General features: G+C 41.9%; 2 protein-coding genes across 5 annotated transcripts in view; both read right to left on the reverse strand.

Moving 5' to 3' along the window:
• Positions 1-3,416, reverse strand: part of nrxn2a (neurexin 2a) — a 386,153-nt gene extending 382,737 nt beyond the window's left edge. For all 3 annotated transcript variants that reach the window (XM_042311448.1, XM_042311449.1, XM_042311450.1), the window contains exon 1: positions 3,190-3,416. The gene's annotated coding sequence lies outside the window, so the exon portion shown is untranslated. The remainder of the gene's footprint in view (positions 1-3,189) is intronic.
• Positions 3,417-8,606: 5,190 nt separating this feature from the next.
• On the reverse strand, positions 8,607-17,621 carry rasgrp2 (RAS guanyl releasing protein 2 (calcium and DAG-regulated)). Of its 2 annotated transcripts, none has more exons than XM_024397788.2 (16): positions 17,453-17,621; positions 16,678-16,997; positions 16,380-16,482; positions 16,210-16,266; positions 14,169-14,300; positions 13,807-13,957; positions 13,461-13,634; positions 12,035-12,151; positions 11,585-11,866; positions 11,413-11,493; positions 11,206-11,304; positions 11,010-11,125; positions 10,749-10,890; positions 10,008-10,044; positions 9,452-9,610; positions 8,607-8,693 (listed from the first exon to the last, which is right to left on the reverse strand). In XM_024397788.2, the coding sequence occupies exons 2-16, from the start codon at positions 16,745-16,747 to the stop codon at positions 8,611-8,613; spliced, it is 1,803 nt and encodes a 600-aa protein (XP_024253556.1). In that variant the 5' UTR covers positions 16,748-16,997; positions 17,453-17,621; the 3' UTR covers positions 8,607-8,610. The 2 variants fall into 2 exon arrangements, with proteins under 2 accessions (XP_024253556.1, XP_024253557.1); XM_024397789.2 differs by having other exon boundaries at positions 8,607-8,669; positions 17,453-17,620.
• Positions 17,622-21,468: the final 3,847 nt, after the last annotated feature.

The raw sequence follows: 21,468 nt of genomic DNA on the forward strand, positions 1-21,468 counted from the left end.
TCCTCTCGCTATTCTCCAGATCGGTTCCGTCTACGTGGCTTCTAAGCAGCCTCTCAGGATTCATAATGACTTGCAGTTATTTTGGGCTGTTATTCTCTGTTTTTAATAGGTACCCTTTCAGATACCCTTTGTCAATCAACTGTTAGTGCTGCTTGTTTTCTTCAGCCATTTCCAATGTTCACTCTTCCTGGATTTTAACATTATCCTTCTGGATATAAATACAATCAATCTCAAGTGTTTCCTCAAGAAAATAGCACAGTGAACCACATGGGATTTCAACCATAATGCCTTGTATTCCACAGAATGCTTTGTATTATTGTCATGTGCACATGGGAACCTCCGGCATAAAGCAAATCATTCCAGTTAGTAAGCAAAGTTCAACAGAGCCAAAGCCCCAGAATGAAATACATAAAGCAGTGATCCCTGAAGGTGTAGAGAAACAAATATCTCAACAGTGACCTTTTTTCCTCTTCGTCATCCAGGGAAGCGATCTCTGTTTGGCTGTATGTGCAGCTGGCATGCGGCTGAGTCACGCGTCAGGCCTGATTAAAAGCAGCAGTGCTCTCCGGGCAGGGCCCATTTCTCTGGCAGGGCCAGGAGTGCAGTGGGCCAGGGCCACTGTGCTCAGTCTGTAGACATGACCTTGGTGGGGCATGATGGAGAAGGAGACACACAAGCCAGAGTGACACATGGTGTTTATAACCCCGCCAACTCACACACACACCACACGCACGTCATCTCCAATTGGGCTCATCATTACCTCAAGCACTACTCCCTGTCTCCTTCAATGCATATTGACTGATATGCTTTGACTGAAACATTTCTGAAGAGAATCAAATCTACTTACAAACCAAATACTGCTGCATTAGTTAAGTCTCTACAGCTGTCATTCAAATAATACAATTATATCAAGAATGTACATGATGAAAAAAGGCTATCCAGTAGCTTACATTTTTTTTAAAACAAATTGCGTAAATATATATATTTATTTTATCCCTCAACGGGCTGAGTTTTCCTCATTAGGAATACATCAGAAACAGTTCCAGAGCGATGAAGGCATCACTCTGTCGACTGTGATGTGACAGAGAAAATATCATCAGCTCTAATGCATCACAGATCTGGAGCATGAAGCAACCATGTTTCTTAGGACAACAGACGGTGCAATGTTCACTGCAGTAACATCCTTAGGGTGGTAAAGTAAAGACATCCAGCAGCTTTCCACATACAAACTGTTGCTTATAAATACGCTTTGTTCAAAGGCTGGGACATACAGCACAGGGGTGCTGTCCACAAGTGTGGTGCTGAAATTAGATATTCACCGTATGGCATCTTAAAGAGAGACCAGTCTTTCTACCCCCTCCATCATACATTCACATTTGAATCATTTAGCAGTTGCTCTTATCGGGGGATTCAAACCAGAAACCTTTCGGTTACTGGCGCAACCCTCTTAAACGCTAGGCTACTTGCCATCCCTTCACTGATAACTCATTTCCATTAACATGTAATGGTCTAATGGCCAGTGGCAATCAACAAGGTAATCTCTGTCACGTCTACACTGTTAATTCGCTCCCTTCTCACAGAAATTAAAACACTAGCACCGGGTCGAGAAGACATTAGTGGCACTGTGAGAAAGAGAAGGAACATGGGGGAAGGAATCCAACAGTCATCCTGGTCCTTCCAGAGCCACCTCCTCACATGCTCTATATAGAATTGTATGGCACATCCAGATTATGGGATTGTTGTGTTGTTTTTATACTCAAGCTGCCCTTCTGGTCAGGCCTCTCTCCTAAAAAGGGATATGATTTTTCATCTCAAGTGATAAATGGCTAAAGAAAGGATCAACACAAACAAAAATATGTAATTGTGGGAATAAGAAGCTTCCTCTGTATCCGATAGGCTACCTCTTTAATCTTTTTGAACAGGGCTGATTATCAGATAGCTGTAGGCTACGTTTGACCACTAATCAGATGGTCCAGAAAGACAAAAATCAAACAAATCCTATCTGTAAGCTATTTAAACATAACATGTAATCAGTCTGCTTGATCAGCCTTGGAAGCTAATCGGTCAGTGCGCTGCAGTTCCAAGTCTGAGTGAGTGAGGCCCTGTTGCTGGATCAGTTTGACCACTGGGGTGTCAGGTGCAGGTGTGATGATTCTACGTCATGGGAACAAAAAAAAAAAAAAGAGAGAAAGATATTGTTTATTTCACTTTTGTTTATGATCTAGTTCACTTGCATTGGCAATGTAAACATATGTTTCCCATGCCAATAAAGCCCTTTGAATTGAGAGAGAGCGAGCTGTGGACAGTTGGTAATAAAGCGCATCACACTAGGACACCTCTACCGGCTGACAGTAAGGTGCCGATGGTGTGTTACCCTTAACGGGGAGCTGAGAAGATACACCACCAGAGGCCTGAAGTGGCCTTATGTGTTTAAGTTCAGTTACTTCTCACAGACAGGGAGATGCCCCCAGGTGTGTGAGTGTGAGAGAGTCTCACCAATGTCTGGATCAGAAGCTTACTTCATTCCAGATGAAACAAATGCCATGAAATGACAAAAATGGTCATGATTATACTCTACATTATTGGAGGGACTGTGCATCGCCTAAAACACAGAGCACCACCTTGACAATAGTTTCGCCAAATGTAAAACTGGCCAGTTGCCTACATCTGCTTATAGGCTACTACACGTAATAACGTCTAATTCACACTATTCACCATTGCGCGATGTGAGCCAGCAAACAAGCTAAATCTACGGGCAAGCTTGCCAAGCCACTACTACCCGCATGCACTAAAGCGACTTTATGCTCTCATATATATATATATATATATATATATATATATATATATTTATGTCTATGAGTTTGACTGTCCTCTCCCCTCAATTGATGCTGCTCTAAGCCAGTCAATACATAAAGAAACGGAATGACTCCGAGAAGCCTCATTTATAGCATAAATATAACGCATGTCCTATTACTTGACGACAGACAATGATTATTTAATGATTGGAAAGCAGGATATGTGTAGGCTAGTGCAGACAATCACAGGTCTGATGATAGCGAGAGAGATCCGTCCTGCAAAATCAAACCACGGTTCAGAGTTTACAGATACAAGATTTACTGAAGCACATGGAACAATATGTCAATGTTTATTTTCGAAGTCATTCCCCAGAGAAATGTGCAGTGGTCTCACCTGGGCATTAATTCTGTGCTCCAACACCCGATAGAAAAACAACGTTCGTGGCAGAATTCCTGCGGTCTTTTGAATATTTACATGGAGGTGATATGCTGCAGACTTCTTCGTCTTCCGGAAGGACAGACTTCAGACTCACATGCCGTTATGAGCCCAGCCGATCCACCTGCATCCCCGCATTAGACAATGGTTGTCTTCCTACGCCGCACTGAAGGTAGCAGCATCAATCCCCGTACTCACCGGTGCTGATTGTTCCGTATATGGTTGAGGGCGCGGTCAGCAGCAGTTGACCAATCATTTGCACTCCCAATGAAACTTACATGTGCGTTGCCATGGAGGACAAATCACACCGTTAATGGGTTCAAGCTGTATCTCCCTAATATCTGATCAAATATAGGCACAGCATTGGAACATTTTGAGAGCATTATTGTAACCACCAAATATATTGATTAACTCAAGCTGTTATGACGGTGGCAACTTTCAGCATGAGCGTTTTGAATATAACTTCACCAAACCTTTTCATTGTTCCTTTTTAAATGTTTCATGTTATGTAGCCTATTTCACATGCAACATACTCTGGCATTCATGCATGTAGATGCTACACACATGATAACTGGCCTCGGAGCCACTACAGTCCAGCTCCCTCCATCTGTTCCACAAAACTGTTAATGCAGTGTGACAAGGTCATATGGGTTGGAAATCTCCCTCAGTAGTAACCTTGTTTCAGTAGGGGAGAGTGGGAGGGAAAGTTGTGGCCTATTTTTCCACATTCAGCATCACTCCGTCAAGGGAAATACAGGGGTAAGTTGAGCCACGGACAGGGTAAGTTAAGCCAGCTCCAAAGCTCTGCACTGAATAAAATATTACCACTACCTTTTTAAAAACGTCTTTATTTCCCAAACACAATACCTTTCTTTGTCTTTAATCATTTTAAGCATCTTTTAAACACAGACAGAACACCTAAAAAACAAACACTTTGTACTTTTTTAAACACTTAACATAGGCCAAGCCCTGTTACCTCATATCCAAGTGGTAATGCCTTGCATTATGCCTGAGAAGAAAACACTAACATTTGCCATTTGCCTCAATTTACCCCACGGCAACAAAAAAAAACGATATTATCCCACAAAGCTACAAGGACGCACTTTAATGCTAGGTTTGGGACCTAATATTGAAGCTTAGAGACCAACTGATGTATAGAACAATATTAAAATTATGTAATTTGGTTTAGATACAAGCAACAGGAAACCAGAACCAGAATTTTTGGATCTAACGTACCACTTTTTCCAAGTGGTTTCTTCCTTCAGACTCCATGAAATGACCACGCTCTTCCTAGATCTTTGATCCAATTTTTAATTGTATGTTTGAGGTTGATCCAGTGGTAGGATTGGAACAGTGAGGCTAACAATGAAAATGCTTTGCTGAGGCCTTTGGAAAGAAGCTCCAAAAAAAGGTGACCTACTATTCCTAGGAGTAAAGTTATTTTTATGGTACATGTCACTGTTTGACTCAAAATGGCTTTTATGTGTTAGCCTGTACTCATCTGCAAGGATCACTTGGAGACTTAACTTTACGTTCATTCATGCATGTAGCAACCTGGTCAGACACAAAAATTTTTAACTGTTCTAACACAATCAAATTAGACAGACCCTCAAAAGTACTAACTTCAGAAGCTGTACACCAACCATTAAATGCAGAAGTCAAATCACGAACAAACTCAGAATAGGTTTGTGAATCTAACTTTTTCCTGTAACGAAAACGTTGACGATATGCCTCTAGCACAAGCTCGTAGACCTTCAGAACTGCTGATTTAACTTTAGCAAAAACTTTACTGTCAGCTACACTCAGTGCTGCAAAAGCCTCACGTAATTTACCTGTAAGTACACATTGCAACAACATAGTCATGTCTAAATCTGACCAAGCTCTAGCTTCTGCAATGAGCTCAAATAAAGCAAAGTATGTGTCTGGATCTGACTCATCAAATCCAAACTTTTATTAGCAAACATGAATGAAGATAAATAGCCACCAAAAACTGTACAAGTATTTACAAAACAAACAAATTGGTCATGGCAACAAAAGGATATACACGAATAGCACTTGTTGTGTCTTTACTATCATTAACTGAAGACTTTTAGTTTTTATCAAAGATTCTCCGTAATTAGCATTTTGTGATTAACTAATCAGGCAAATGGAATTAACTAGGAAGTCGGGGCACCAAGGAAAATATTCAGATTAAAGTTATAATTTTCCTAATATACATTTTCAGATATTTTAATATCTGATCAATTAGTCTTCTGATTAATGACTTATTCTTTATTTTACCTCACGTTAGTCTCATTCCAAACGTTGTAAATTGTTGGTTATCTGCACGAACCCAGTCTTCACTATGAGTCATCCATACATCAATTGTCTTAAATCATTTATTTACGAACTAAGTAATTCACAGAAATACATAAACAAACAGTAGATAGTTACAAGGAAATGATAACGGAGTTTCCCTAGTGGGATAAACCGGCATCGCCGCTTGGTGTACAAAAGGGAAGTTGGGTGTCGACTGAGATAAGACAACACACAGTTGATAATTATAACAATTGAAATGCTAATCCTTTGCACATGAACGCTCACTCATTCGGGAACAATTGCAATCAGTATATATATATATTTACGCACAGGGTGTCATCGGGATCTTTGAAAACTTTGTTTCTGTTGGAGAGTTTGTCCGCCCTCTCTGTCGTGGTTAGAATGGATAGTTCAGAGTGAGATTCATTCATGTCGTTATGGATAGATGTTTCGGCGGTTGTCGGTCTTCGCGTTCAATGATACCGAATTCCTAGCTGCAGACTAGTAATTAATATCAAAGACTTGTTCTTATTCTGTTGGTATCGATAGTCTAAGAGTTTAACCACTTGGGATGGTTAAAAGATTCAGCCATCTACTCAAACCTTGGCCCTCTCGTTATCGAGGTAAGCTGGTCTCAACCTTTGTCGTCTCGTAATTGAGGGAAACATGGTCTGTTGAGAAATTCTCACGGTGGGGGTTATATTCGAAAGGCAGAAAAAAACTGTCTCTTGACGCCAGGTCTGAACTGTTCTCATGGGTGGTCCTCTGATTTAGTTAAACTCCAAAGGGAATTGGAGTTTCCTTCATTAAACAGTCCAAAATCACAATACACAATTTTACAAACAGTATCATCCTCACTCATTCATCTAATACAACAATTAGATGTAAATCTCATATCTGAGGCTTTTATATAAACAGCGTTATGGTAATGTGGCCGTATTGTCTCCCATGAGTGTCACAAAATTGTACCAAACGGATCAGTTCGTAGCTGGATTCTTCACCGATCTCTTCTATGAAAACTCTACTCTCTCTCTATACTGTGGCCATGAGGAGATAATCTCCTCCAGGAATTTATGACCTCTCTCTGACCACAGCAGCCTGGGTGTAGGAGACAGGGAGATGGGGCTTGCTGTATCCAAAGAGGGCAACGACATGACACAATCTTCAACCAAAACCCAGCAGTTTGCCAACAAACAATGACATGATTTAAGTACACATACCCACAATGCATCAGCCAATGGGAGGAAGACCTGACACAATGATCAATTAACATTCACAATACATTAAATACAATACAACATGTTCAGTTCATAGACGTGTTTATACAGCACACATCAATAAACTCAAACACAAGTTTCTTCTCGCTTTCATAGATGATCATCAATCAAAATAGCATCGCTAACCACAATTATAATTAATAAATGTGTTTCTTATAAATCATTAACTGTTTGCAATGTCTAATTATTGAGACTAAAGCCTAGCTTTAGATGAGGTGACAGTGGACATGAGGAGGATCATCACAGTATGGTTTCCTAGAAACAAGGGTGGCTCAACTTAACCCTTTGGCTCAACTAACTCCACTCTCCACTATAGGGAACGTTACCACAATAGGAACAGGACTAGCCCTTGTGAGATGGCTTCAGTTGTCACAGACCAGTAACAGCCCACAGGATACCCGGTGTGGAGTTACTATGGGGACAAATCCTCAGCTGGACCCAGGTAGCCTACCACAGTTTAAGTTGGCAGGAGTCATCAACACCTGAAGGCTGTGAGTTTGCAAAATGAGTGGTTCAGATAAGGACAGCACAAAGTGTTAAACATTTACTTCATTTTGCAGACGTTATTATCCAGAGTGACTTACAGGAGCAATTAGGGGCAGATGGAAACTTTCACCGATTCATTTCAGGGATTTGAACCAGCTACCTTTTGGGTACCACCAGATTACCTGCCTCCAACATGATCAATATCTTTTATTCTCACAGTATCTACAAAAGTTCATTGAAACAAAATGCTTTAAATTGGAATCTGTTTGAAAATGGAAATAAGGCATTTAAACTGGGTTTCAGAGTTGATAACTGCATAACATTTATTTAGGTCACAATATCATTTATTTATTCATTTATTTAAGTCACAATATTTTTTACATGTCACCACATTCATAATTTTTGATCAGTTTTGAATATATTTCAAAATGATAGTTTAAAATGTAGCCTGTATTTGTGCTGCTCTCCCATTTTACAGTGTCACTGAAGCCCATATGTATAAAGGTAGAGCAAACCTGTGGAGTGGTTTCTGTAGTATGATATTACTATATTTATAATTGTATATTTTTTAAATAATTACAGTATGTCTGTCTTTTAAATAGTACCACAGGATTGTCTAGTTGAGGAAATAACATCAATTGATCTTGTCATTAACAATCCACTCCCACATTTTTCCTACTCAACTAGGCCACACAAACAGGGCAACACTAAAAACAGGGAACGTAAAAAGGCAGTGGTAGCCTACACCATCCAGTGTTGTCACACACAAACAGCCTCATCTAGTGGAGAAGCAATCTTCTGCAGTCATGAACCACATACAAATACACACAGGGATATGCATATACTGTAGGTTTACCTACTGTGAAAGCTGTGAGCAAATAATATGATGTTGAAGGATGAATCAATCAGATGAAGGATGAATTTAAAAAATCCTTTCTCAGATTCAAAATGCTGTTAAACTGGAAAATTGGAATGTTCCTAACATGCGTTGTATCTTCAAACAGGAGCATAACGTTTCCATCACACAGATCTTCAGAGTGCCGTTGCTGCATGGAACATGGGCAGTCATTGTTGTTTTTGTCCTCAGTGTTGGTCTTTATTCTGATATAAAAATAAACTAGTAAGTAGACTACCAAATTAATTCAAGGAAGATATAGAAATGCAAGCTAAACGGGATGTGCTTAGATATGATATGCTTAGAGACCACTTCAAAACACTTGCAGACAGAGCATAATGGTCCAATTCTAACCAGGACCATTTCTTGCACTTGGATTACTCCAACACATATACCCTGTATTCTCCTACACCTCTTACCTCCTCAAAGGTGGACATCAAACACTTCATCCCCCAGGGAGTCAGGAGCTTCCTCTGTAATGACTGGGGAGAGAGAACAAAGTCCCTCTGTGTTAAGGGCACCACATCAGCCATATTGGAGCAGCGTTCAAAAGCATCTGCACTGAATTAAAATACACACGTGTAACTATGGTAACTATGTATCTGTTCATGGTTATACCAAGATGTCTACGGGTAGAAAACTAGATTCAGCCACTGAACGGACCGTAATTATAATCATTTGTACACTGTAAATTGACCACAACTAAGCCCAAAAAGAGAGAGCATTTAAAAATAACAATAAGTTCATACCTTGATGACATTGAGATATGATCATGTCTCTTTTTGTATTCATGGGAATACTTGAACATATTTCCTAAATTAAACAAATATTGAGCTGAATTCCTGGTGATTTGAGTCTTTTCTGACCAAAAAACAAGAATTCGAAAAATGCTGAGGGGACCCCAAAAAAAAAAATCACTCGTGGGACTGATTTTGGCCCATGGGCCACCTATTGCTGACCACTGATCTACGGTATAGAAGCTTATAGGCTCATGAATATATTAATGTGAGAGTGAGCCATTCATCTTTATTACAATGACAATGTTTCAAGTAGATTGAACAGGAGCAAAAGCTCATTTGTTCCAGCTATTGACATGAGATAATATGCACTAAATTGACAAAATATACCATACCTAATTGCAAAAAGCTGTAAAAAAAAGTACTGTCCCAGTCCTTGTGCTTCAAGACTACAGTAAGTTTGAAACATCCAGGTAAAGATTTGAACATAAATGAAAAGAGAGGTGAATTGGGCGGTGTGCTTGTACCTGTATGTTGTACAGTGTGTAACGGCTGAGCTATAGCAGGCACACTGAAGGAACGGGAGTGTTGGGGAGAACGGTATTCGTGACAGGTGCTCTGTGTTCGTTTGCGGCACTCCACAGCAAGGCGGCTGCGACAATCTTTGTGGCAGCTCACCCCACAGGCTAGAATAGAGAAGAGTGGTAAGTATGCGGTTGAACCTCTTACATCTGAAAACAGACAGCATTGGTACTGGCATTGCTATTGTATTGTTATATATCTAACTTTAGCTTCTTATAGGCATTGTAATATGGCTTTTGTGTTTAACTACACAATGTGACTTGGAAAGGTCTTGGAAAGGTCTTGGAAAGGTTTTGCTTGAGGTAAGGTGAATGCTGCTTAACTTCTTACTGTGTACACTAATCAGTCTCTGTCTCACTGAGCAAGAGTAGCTGTTAAATAACTGGATCCTGAAATATAAATAAGCAAATAAGCAATAAAATGTTGGTCGACGTTACACAACTTTGTGCGTGGGGTGCGATAGGTGTAGAATACCCGACGGAGATCATTTTATTTGTGTACCTTTACACTTGTATCTTTGTTTGTAAAATCCCCACATCTGAAAATACAATACATCTGTTACATATCACATTTAGCATTAGAAAAAAACACAGGTTAATGGTGACTTTGTAAATTAAACTGATTGCTGAATAATCTTTTTATCCAAATTTCACATGCATTCATTTCAAAGCCTTTGTCGTCAACAGTGAGCAGTTAATTAAGTCTTGTTTGTAACTGTCACTTCAGCTTTCTCAGGAGTCAACAAGAGTCAACTGCTGACAGCTTGATTGGTTCAAAATGATACGTACAGAACAGACCTGAAGTGGGGCCCATAGGCTACAGTATGAAAGGAAATTAAATGAAGTGTCCTCAGAATAACAGACTGAACGTGAGTGAGAGACAGAACGAAAGACTTGAAAAAAGGAAACAGAAATGTTGTGTTTGGGTGGAAGCCATCAGGAAATGAGATCAGGAAGTCAGTTCTTTGTTTTGTTAAGCAATGTCACCAATAGAACCATTATCTTTCCACATCCAAAATGGTGTCCTCTAAATACCTTATTTCAAAATATCCACTATTCTGGTCACAATATGTGCTTCCTATAATATGGGTACCTAAACATAATTTGTATATACAGGTCCTCATAATAATTGGTTTATACCTAATTGTTTCATATTTATTTACTTATGATTATTTACATTTTGTTTCTAATAGCTTTTACGTGGAGTTGTACACAGTTGAAACATAGGCGTCATTGTACTTACGATGCCTTTACAGTGATGGCAAAGCATAGGCTTCATGCAGGTCTTCTCTGAAAATGTGTGGATGAACCCCATCTTGCTGTTCAGTAAAGAGCTGGCCTTGGTGAAGTAGTCGATCATCTCCTCCTGACTGATTCTGCCGTCCCTGAGAGGGTGAGGGGTCAAAGGTTGATATTACAGTAATAGCAAGAGGCTCTGTGTGACTTGTGGATCTAAAGATAGTTGAAATGTTAGCCATCAATAGTTATGACTTGTCATACTCACTGATTCTTATCCAGGTCGTCAAACTTGCAGAGGTATGGGAAGTTAGTCCTAATGATCTCAAATTCCTCCTGAGTGACGTAGCCGTCTCCATCAGTGTCAAAATTCTTAAACACAGACTGAAAAAGGACCAAATGTAAATTCTCATTGCCATCTTCTATAATTACATTTCATATTTCAAATATGTTGTATAGCCTACCTCTACCATCTTCTGTATGTGTTTACTGATGATGGTGGGGTCAGCTTTGGGCTTCACTGAAGATGCCCACTCTTCTATCATAGGTGGGCTTGGGGTAGACTGGCAAACCAAAACAAATAATTGACAATAATTAATATTTCCTCTAGATTACATACAAGCTCTGTGTCTGTGTCCGTGGCCATGTCTGTGTCCCTGACATACACTCACCAATGGCCTGGCTGTGCGGGGCTCCCTCTGCAGGGACAGCTGATAGATCTCTTCCTCTGAGTGATACTGGTCCAGAGACACCTGAAAGGACCCAAACACAAACTGTTCAATCAAATGCCAACAGGTAAAACAAATCTACCAAGTCGTACAATATCAGGCAACAGGGCCAGACCATGAGCAGGTTGAGCAGGTCCATGTTGGCATCAACGCTGGGTGGCATGGTCTGGATCAGCGCAAGCTCCTGGAGGATGGCATACAGCTGTTGGGTCTTGGCCAGGTTGACCTGCGTCTTCTCCCGGTCACTCCAGTCGGGCAGGGCTACGTGCACAGCAATCAGGTCCTTGAGGTGCACACCCAGGATGGGGAAACGGAAGCCTGTGCTCTCTGAGAAGCGCTGGCGGTACTGGCTGTAGTTCCCACAGGATGTCACAAGCTCCACCAGGTTGTTGAACACCTGAGGCAATAAGGACGTCACATAATGTTGGACATCACATAGCTAGAGCCAAATAATAGGTCACATTTTGACGTAGATCTACATTCAAAATGCAAATGTTTAGTTGTAATTGGTAAGCAAATGTTTTCACTCTTCTAAACTAAAATAATTATGATCAAAACTGTTTACCTTGCTCACATCGTTGCTGATGTGTGACTGTGTGTCTTTGAGGCGTGAGATGGAGCTGTTACTGAGACCACCCACTACTGCCATCAGAGTGTTGAAGTTCTGCAGCTGTAACAACCTCTACAGAGACCAGATACAACAATATAACCCATCTTAGCCCTAACATAGCCAACAAAAAACAGCATGGAACACAAGACAGAGCAACTTCTAGAGGGAGTTTGGATTCCATTCACTGAGAAGCAGTGGCACTAATGGACTTCTCTTTATCGGAGGGATTATTCACACTGACTTGGGAGATGACTCAGTTAACTGGGACTGGACTCTTTCTGACCTGGTAGCTGACTTTTTCTGACCAGGTAGTTCAGCCTGATCTCATAGTAAGATAGCAAAGGTACATCTGGGAAACACTCAAATTAGTATGATATGTCATGTTTAATATGGTTACATAAGACAGAACACAGTTAACTTTAGCATTTCAGCTAATAAATAACTTTTCAACTACTTACTACTTTTTAGCTACTTTGCAACTACATAGCATGTTATCTAACCCTTCCCCTAACCTTAACTCCAAACTTAAGCCTTTAGCTAACCTTCCCCTAACCCTGTAACCTTAACCCTAACCCCTATCCTTAACTCTTAGCCTAACTAACTAATGCTAGCCAGCTAGCTAACATTAGCCACAACAAATTGGAATTCGTAACATATCCTAAATATTTCAAATTCCTAGCATATTCTAACGCATTAATACATACCATACAAAATGTAACATCATATTAAATGGAATGTCTTGGATATACAGTACATACCGAATAATATGAAATGCTCTTAGACCAGGTTGGTGATTATTTTCTGACCTGGTAGTTGACTCTTTCTGAGCTGGGAGCTTACTCTTTCTGATTTGGGAGTTGACCCTTTGTGACCTGGAAGTTGACTTTTTCTGACCTGGGAGTTGATTAATTGACCTGGGACTGGGAGTGATTCATTGACCTGGGACTGGGAGTTGATTAATTGACCTGGGGATGGGAGTTCATTCATTGACCTGGGACTGGGAGTTGATTCATTGACCTGAGACTGGGAGTTGATTCATTGACCTGAGACTGGGAGTTGATTCACCCACCTGGGACTGGGAGTTGATTCATTGACCTGGGACTGGGAGTTGATTCATTGACCTGGGACTGGGAGTTGATTCATTAACCTGGGACTGGGAGTTGATTCATTGACCTGAGACTGGGAGTTGATTCATTGACCTGGGACTGGGAGTTGATTCATTGACCTGGGACTGGGAGTTGATTCATTGACCTGGGACTGGGAGTTGATTCATTGACCTGGGACTGGGAGTTGATTCCTTGACCTGGGACTGGGAGTTGATTCCTTGACCTGGGACTGGGAGTTGATTCATTGACTTGGGACTGGGAATTGATTGACTGACCTGTGCGACCCTAATAAAGTGGGAGATGACTGCAGCCCTCTGGGGGGCGGTGGGCTTGCTGAGCACCATCAGCTGGATCCACTGAGACACGCTGTTGAAGAGGGTAATGAAGCGCTCCAGGATGGGGTTATCCACTGTGCAGCCATGCATCACAAAGCTGTGGTAGTCCTGGAACTGGAGGGCAAGGGACCATTTTAAAAACAATGTCCAATATGCAAACACACAGTCTATCTTACTTAAACCACAAATACAACCACTACTGCATAATTCAGCCAAAACCAAAGTCACCTGAGTGAGACCCAGAACGAAGCTGGCAAACAGAGCCACCTGCTGGCCACCCACTCACCAGTATCCTACAGAAGGACTTATACTCCATGTAGGTGAGGTGCTCTGCTAGTTCAGATGAGTCCAGGTGATCAAAGAGGAGAGACGTCTTCCTCTTCTTGAAATCAGACTGAGCTGGTTGGCTCACCTGCCTACTCCACTCATATGACGGCCTAGGGAAAATAAGAAAGGAAGCTCAACTATCAGTAGAAGTACTGCGAGAGTGGCTGAATATATATGGACTCATGCACTCTGAAAACCGTTCTACTGTATCATTGAATGCGAAGCTGTCACTGTGTCACTGTGGAGGAGACTATGCCTGCCTGGCTGGTTAGCTTCTACAATGCTTGTATGATTGCCTGGTTGAAGACAGGTGGCACTTACACACTGTCAACGTTGATGAGTGTGCTCTGGTGCTCCTCTCCCTGCTGAGCCAGCTGCTCCTTCAGCCTTCTGATCTGCTCTGCCAGCTCTGGGTTCAGGTCAAACTCTGCTGGGAACTCGCTGATCCAGTACCTTACGGTGCAGTATGGAGAGGAGAGGCGGGGTTTACAGGGACAGAAGGGTAGGACAGGAGAAGTTAATGTTGTCATTTCTGTCTCGGCGCCAGAGAGTATGGAAATCATATACCTACATGGAGATCATATACCTACATGGAGATCATATACCTACATGGAGATCATATACCTATATGGAGATCATATGTCTACATGGAGATCATATGTCTACATGGAGATCATATACCTAAAGTGGCAAGGAAAAGTATGTGAACCCTTTGGAATTACCTGGATTTCTGGATAAATTGTCATCACATTTGATCTGATCTTCATCTAAGTCACAACGATGGACAAACATAGTGTCCTTAAACTAATAACAAACAAATGATTGTATTTTTCTTGTCTATAATGAATACATCATGTAAGCATTCACAGTGTAGGTTGGACAAAGTATGTGAACCTCTAGGCTAATGACTTCTCCAAAAGCTAATTGGAGTCAGGAGTCAGCTAGTATGGAGTATGAGACGAGATTTGAGATGTTGGTTCGAGCTGCCTTGCCCTATAAAAAACACTCACAAAATTTGAGTTTGCTATTCACCGGAAGCATGGCCTGATGTGAACCATGCCGCGAACAAAAGAGATCTCAGAACACCTAAGATTAAGAATTGTTGACTAGCATAAAGCTGGAAAGGGTTACAAAAGTATCTCTAAAAGCCTTGATGTTCATCAGTTCACGGTAAGACAAATTGTCTATAAATGGAGAAAGTTCAGCACTGTTGCTACTCTCCCTAGGAGTGGCCATCCTGCAAAGATGACTGCAAGTGCACAGCGCAGAATGCTCAATGAGGTTAAGAAGAATCATAGAGTGTCTGGCAAAATATTCTGTGGACAGATGAAACTACAATTGAGTTGTTTCGAAGGAACAAACAACACTGTGTGTGGAGAAAAAAGGCAAAGCACACCAACATCAAAACCTCATCTCAACTGTAAAGTGTGGTGGAGGGAGCATCGTGATCCGGGGCTGCTTTCCTGCCTCAGCGCCTGGACAGTTTGCTACCATCGACGGAAAAATGAATTCCCAAGTTTATAAAGACATTTTGCAGGAGAAATTTAGCCTATCTGTCCGCCAGTTGAAGCTCAACAGAAGTTGGGTCATGCAAAGGACAACGACCCAAAACATAGAAGCAAATCAACAACAGAATGGCTTCAACAGAAGAAAAGACGCCTTCTGAGTGGCCCAGTCAGAGTCCCGACCTCAACCCGATTGAGATGCTGTGGCATGACCTCAAGAGAGCAGTTCACACCAGACATCCCAGGAATATTGCTGAACTGAAACAGTTTTGTAAAGAGGAATGGTCCAAAATTCCTCCTGACTGTAGTGCAGTTCTGATCCGCAACTATAGAAAACGTTTGCTTGAGGTTGTTGCTGTCAAAGGAGGGTCAACCAGTTATTAAATCCAAGGGTTCACATACTTTTTCCAACCTGCAGAGGGAATGTTTACACGGTGTGCTCAATAAAGACATGAAAACGTATAATTGTTTGTGTGTTAGTTTAAGCAGACTGTGTTTCTCTATTGTTGTGACCTAGATGAAGATCAGATCAAATTTTATTACCAATTTATGCAGAAATCCATATATTTCCAAAAGGTTCACATACTTTTTCTTGCCACTGTTCATGGAGATCATATGTCTACATGGAGATCATATGTCTACATGGAGATCATATGTCTACATGGAGATCATATACCTACACGGAGATCATATGTCTACATGGAGATCATATGCCTCCACATTGCTTACAGGGAAATCATATACTGTACCTACAGTGTGTTAATGTTGACAGACAAGCACAGAATCTATCTCACGACTAAGACCTATAGTAGTTCTTCCTCTGTGGCTCCATGATTTTCTATGCTGTATTCACTCACTTGATAAGATGGCAGATTTGTGACCTGAGTTCAGGCAGACAGTTTTCCTCCAGCGACCTGTTGTGTGGTTAAGGAACAAAATTCCACCAAAAGCATTTGAAACACCTGGTCTAGTAATCCTTAGGCCCATCACTAGAGAGCAGTTGTGTGTCATTCATCTGAAAGGATACTTGCTGGAGAGTTTCTTGGCCAGGTCAGCAGAGGAGAGGTACCATGGATGCATCATGAGAAACATCCGGACCAGAGACTCATCATTCAGCCTGCCTTCATAATCTACCAGGAGAGGAGATACCGAGATACATGGATGAGCTTCACTGTACAAGGCAAGCTTCCACATATTGTGTAAATAATGTATATATAGACAACTACTGCAGTTGTACAATCAAACAACAATGAAAACGTTATCTAAGCCTGTACTGTCTGCCACTATCTACACCAGAAGAGAGTCAAAGGGAGAGTAATCCTGACCAAATGCTTTGATGCAGGCCTCCGTAAGCTCATCGACTGTAGCCGACTGATCTAATTTGATAGACTTCATCCTCCTCTGGTTCACTCTCCAACAGTCCTCTCTGTTCTCTCCTCCGTTGACACATACACAGTGAGACTGTGAGGAGGTTTGGGATTTAGAAGAATGGCTGTGTTCTCTATTCTGTTGGGCAACCTTCCAACAGAGTCCTCTGATGAGTCTGTCAGGTCCTCAGGCAGGCAGCTACCCTGCTCCAGTCAACAAGCCAAGAAAGTCTCTTCCTCTTTATGCAAGCTTTTAGTTTGTGTGCTTCCTGCCCCACCTTAAAACAAGAACATTGGTATAGTCATGAAAACCCCCAAAACCCAGTTGAGAGTTGGCCTTTAGCAATTCAGTATTCAATTGTTTGCTTACTGATAATAATACAAACAAAACATTTTTTTGTGACACAAGAACCTGCAATATGGCAGAACTAATTCACCCTCCACATACACTATCTATCTGATTATTAATGATGAAAGGAAAAGATAATCCCAGCCAAATGATTACCCATCAGACAGTGTGTTGGTGGCTGTTTTCCCAGATATCAAATACGTCAACAGTTATCTCAAACACAATTAGAGATTGCACTGTTTTGCACTTGCAAATTGAGTTTAAAAACACTGACTGATTTTATCATTGAATAATTGATTAGATACAGTACATGAGTCATTAAGAAATGACACCACTACCAGTCTACCAAACTATGTTATATCATACGAATAAAAAAGGTCTTACCCTCTTGAATTGACCGGAGCAGTATTGTCATAAGATGTGGAAAATCACAAGACTACGAAAGGTGTCTGAACTCCTCCATTGCTTCTTCAAAGCAGTTTGTCTGAGTTTGTCTGACTAAGTGACAGTTATATATCCCTTCAGTTGCCTTTTGCTCTCAGTTTCCTTTTTACTGTGCGGTCACATTTCCTCTTTACAGAACGTGCCCCAAAGTGTCAACCAGTCCTTCTAAATTAAATGCACTTTCACACTCAAGGCAGTGCTGTTGGTGGTGTGATTTTAATAAAGCATTATTAAGGGTACATAGTCAGATGAAATAACAAAGCACTTACATGTTGTAATGGAAATTATATTTTATTTGACCATTTCAAATACATAAAGAAGCCACACCAGGCAACAAATACATGATCCACAACAACAGAGGATTATATACTGTAGAAAAAAGTTAAAAGATGTCTGTCTATCTATCTTGCTCTACACATACGCACGCACGCACGCACACACGCACACACACACACACACACACACACACACACACACACACACACACACACACACACACACACACACACACACACACACACACACAGTTGCTCTGAGGTAGCAGATCCCTGACTTCATATACAGTGCCTTCAGAAAGTATTCACACCCCTTGCTTATTCCCCAAGAAATTGTGTTACAGCCTGAATTTAAAATTGATCAAATTTAGATTTTTCTTTGTCACTGCCAAATGTGAAGCTGAAATGTCTTGAGTCAATAGGTATTCAACCACTTTGTTACTGAAAGCCTGAATTAGATCAGGTGTAAAAATGGATTTAACAAGTCACATAATAAGTTCAACAGGATTTTTGAATGACTACCTCATCTCTGTACCCCACGCATACAATTATCTGTAAGGTCCCTCAGTTGAGCAGTGAATTTCAAATACAGATTCAACCACAAAAACAAGGGAGGTGTTTCAATGCCTTGCAAAGAAGGGCACCTATTGTTAGATGGGTAAACATTTGAAAAAGCAGACATTGAGCATTGTGAAGCTTTTAATTACACTTTGGAGGGTGTATAAATACACCCAGTCACTACAAAGATACAGGCGTCCTTCCTAACTCAGTTGCTGGAGAGGAAGGAAACTGCTCAGGGATTTTAAGCAAACAGGAAACCACTCACCCAGAGGCGGCGCTCCTAGTGGCCGGAGACTTTAATGCAGGGAAACTTAAATCAGTTCTACCAAATCTATATCAATATGTTAAATGAGCATCCAGAGGGAAAAAAATTCTAGATAACCTGTACTCCACACACAGAGACGCGTACAAAGCTCTCCCTCGCCCTCCATTTGGTAAATCCGACCACAACTCTATCCTCCTGATTCCTGCTTACAAGCAAAAATTAAAGCAGGAAGCACCAGTGACTCGGTCTATAAAAAAATGGTCAGATGAAGCAGATGCTAAATTACAGGACTGCTTTGCTATCACAGACTGGAACATGTTCCGGGATTCTTCCGATGACATTGAGTAATACACCACATCAGTCACTGGCTTTATCAATAAGTGCATTGTGGACGTTGTCCCCACAGTGACTGTACGTACATACCCCAACCAGAAGCCATGGATTACAGGCAACATTCGCACTGAGCTAAATGGTAGAGATGCCGCTTTCAAGGTGCGGGACTCCAACCCGGAAGCTTACAAGAAATCCCGCTATGCCCTGCAACGAACCATCAAACAGGCAAAGCGTCAATACAGGGCTAAGATTGAATCATACTTCTCCGGCTCCGACACTCGTCGGATATGGCAGGGCTTGAAAACTATTACAGACTACAAAGGGAAGCACAGCCGCGAGCTGCCCCGTGACACGAGCCTACCAGACGAGCTAAATCACTTCTATGCTCGCTTCGAGGGAAGCAACACTGAGGCATGCATGAGAGCATCAGCTGTTCGGGACGACTGTGTGAACACGCTCTCCATCGCCAACGTGAGTAAGACATTTAAACAGGTCAACATACACAAGGCTGCGGGGCCAGACGGATTACCAGGACGTGTGCTCCGGGCATGTGCTGACCAACTGGCAGGTGTCTTCAATGACTTTTTCAACATGTCCCTGATTGAGTCTGAAATACTAACATGCTTCAAGCAGACCACCATAGTCCCTGTGCCAAAGAACACAAAGGCAACCTGCCTAAATGACTACAGACCCGTCGCACTCACGTCCATAGCCATGAAGTGTTTGAAAGGCTGGTCATGGCTCACATCAACACCATGATCCCAGAAACCCTTGACCCACTCGAATTTGCATACAGCCAAAACAGATCCACAGATGATGCAATCTCTATTGCACTCCACACTGCCCTTTCCAACCTGAACAAAAGGAACACCTATGTGAGAATGCTATTCATTGACTACAGCTCAGCGTTCAACACCATAGTACCCTCAAAGCTCATCACCAAGCTAAGGATCCTGGGACTGAACACCTCCCTCTGCAACTGGATCCTGGACTTCCTGACAGGCCACCCCCAGGTGGTGAGGGTAGTTGGCAACACATCTGCCACGCTGATCCTCAACACTGAAGCTTCCCAGGGGTGCGTGCTCAGTCCTCTCCTGTACTCCCTGTTCACCCACGACTGCATGGCCAGGCACGAATCCAACACCATCATTAAGTTTGCTGACAACACAACAGTGCTATACCTGATCACCGACAACGACGAGACAGCCTATAAGGAGGAGGTCAGAGACCTGGCCGGGTGGTGCCAGAATAACAACCTATCCCTCAACGTAACCAAGAGTAAGGAGATGATTGTGGACTACAGGAAAAGGAGCACCGAGCACGTCCCCATTCTCATCGATGGGGCTGTAGTGGAGCAGGTTGAGAGCTTCAAATTCCTTGGTGTCCACATCAACAACAAACTAGATGGTCCAAGCACACCAAGACAGTTGTGAAGAGGGCACGACAAAGCCTATTCCCCCTCAGAAAAAAAAAACTAAAAAGATTTGGCATGGGTCCTGAGATCCTCAAAAGGTTCTACAGCTGCAACATTGGGAGCATCACTGCCTGGTACGGCAATTGCTCGGCCTACGACCGCAAGGCACTTCAGAGGGTAGTGCGTACGGCCCAGTACATCACTGGGGCAAAGCTGCCTTCCATCCAGGACCTCTACACCAGGCGGTGTCAGAGGAAGGCCCTAAAAATGGTCAAAGACCCCAGCCACTCCAGTCATAGACTGTTCTCTCTACTACCGCATGGCAAGCGGTACCGGAGTGCCAAGTCTAGGACAAAAAGGCTTCTCAACAGTTTTTACCCCCAAGCCGTAAGACTCCTGAACAGGTAACCAAATGGCTACCCGGACTATTTGCATTGTGTCCCACCCCCAACCCCTCTTTTATGCTGCTGCTACTCTCTGTTTATCTTATATGCATAGTCACTTTAACTATACATTCATGTACATACTACCTAAATGGCCTGACCAACCAGTGCTCCAGCACATTGGCTAACCGGGCTATCTGCATTGTGTCCCACCACCAGCCAACCCCTCTTTTTACTCTTATGCTACTCACAGTTCCTCATATATGCATAGTCACTTTAACAATACCTACATGTACATACTACCTCAATACGCCTGACTAACAGGTGTCTGTATATATCCTTGGTAGTCATTTTTCAAATGTATTTTTACTGTTGTTTTATTTCTTTACTTACCTACACACACAGACACACATACCTTTATATCCGCACCATTGGTTAGAGCCTGTAAGTAAGCATTTCACTGTAAGGTCTACCTACACCTGTTGTATACGTGACAAATAAACTTTGATTTGATTTGAACTTTTTCACCTGTCTTGTGATTGTCTCCACTCCCTCCAGGTGTCGCTTATTTCCCTGGTGTATATATCCCTGTGTTCGTCTTGTATAACTCTCAAGTCAACCGGCGTTTTTCCCATACTCCTGCCTCTATTCTCTTTTGCTAGTCCTCCCGGTTTTTGACCCTTGCCTGTTTTTCTGGACTCTGTACCCGCCTGCCCTGACCATTC

Source organism: Oncorhynchus tshawytscha, linkage group LG33, assembly GCF_018296145.1.
Source record: "Oncorhynchus tshawytscha isolate Ot180627B linkage group LG33, Otsh_v2.0, whole genome shotgun sequence".
NCBI lineage: Eukaryota > Metazoa > Chordata > Actinopteri > Salmoniformes > Salmonidae > Oncorhynchus > Oncorhynchus tshawytscha.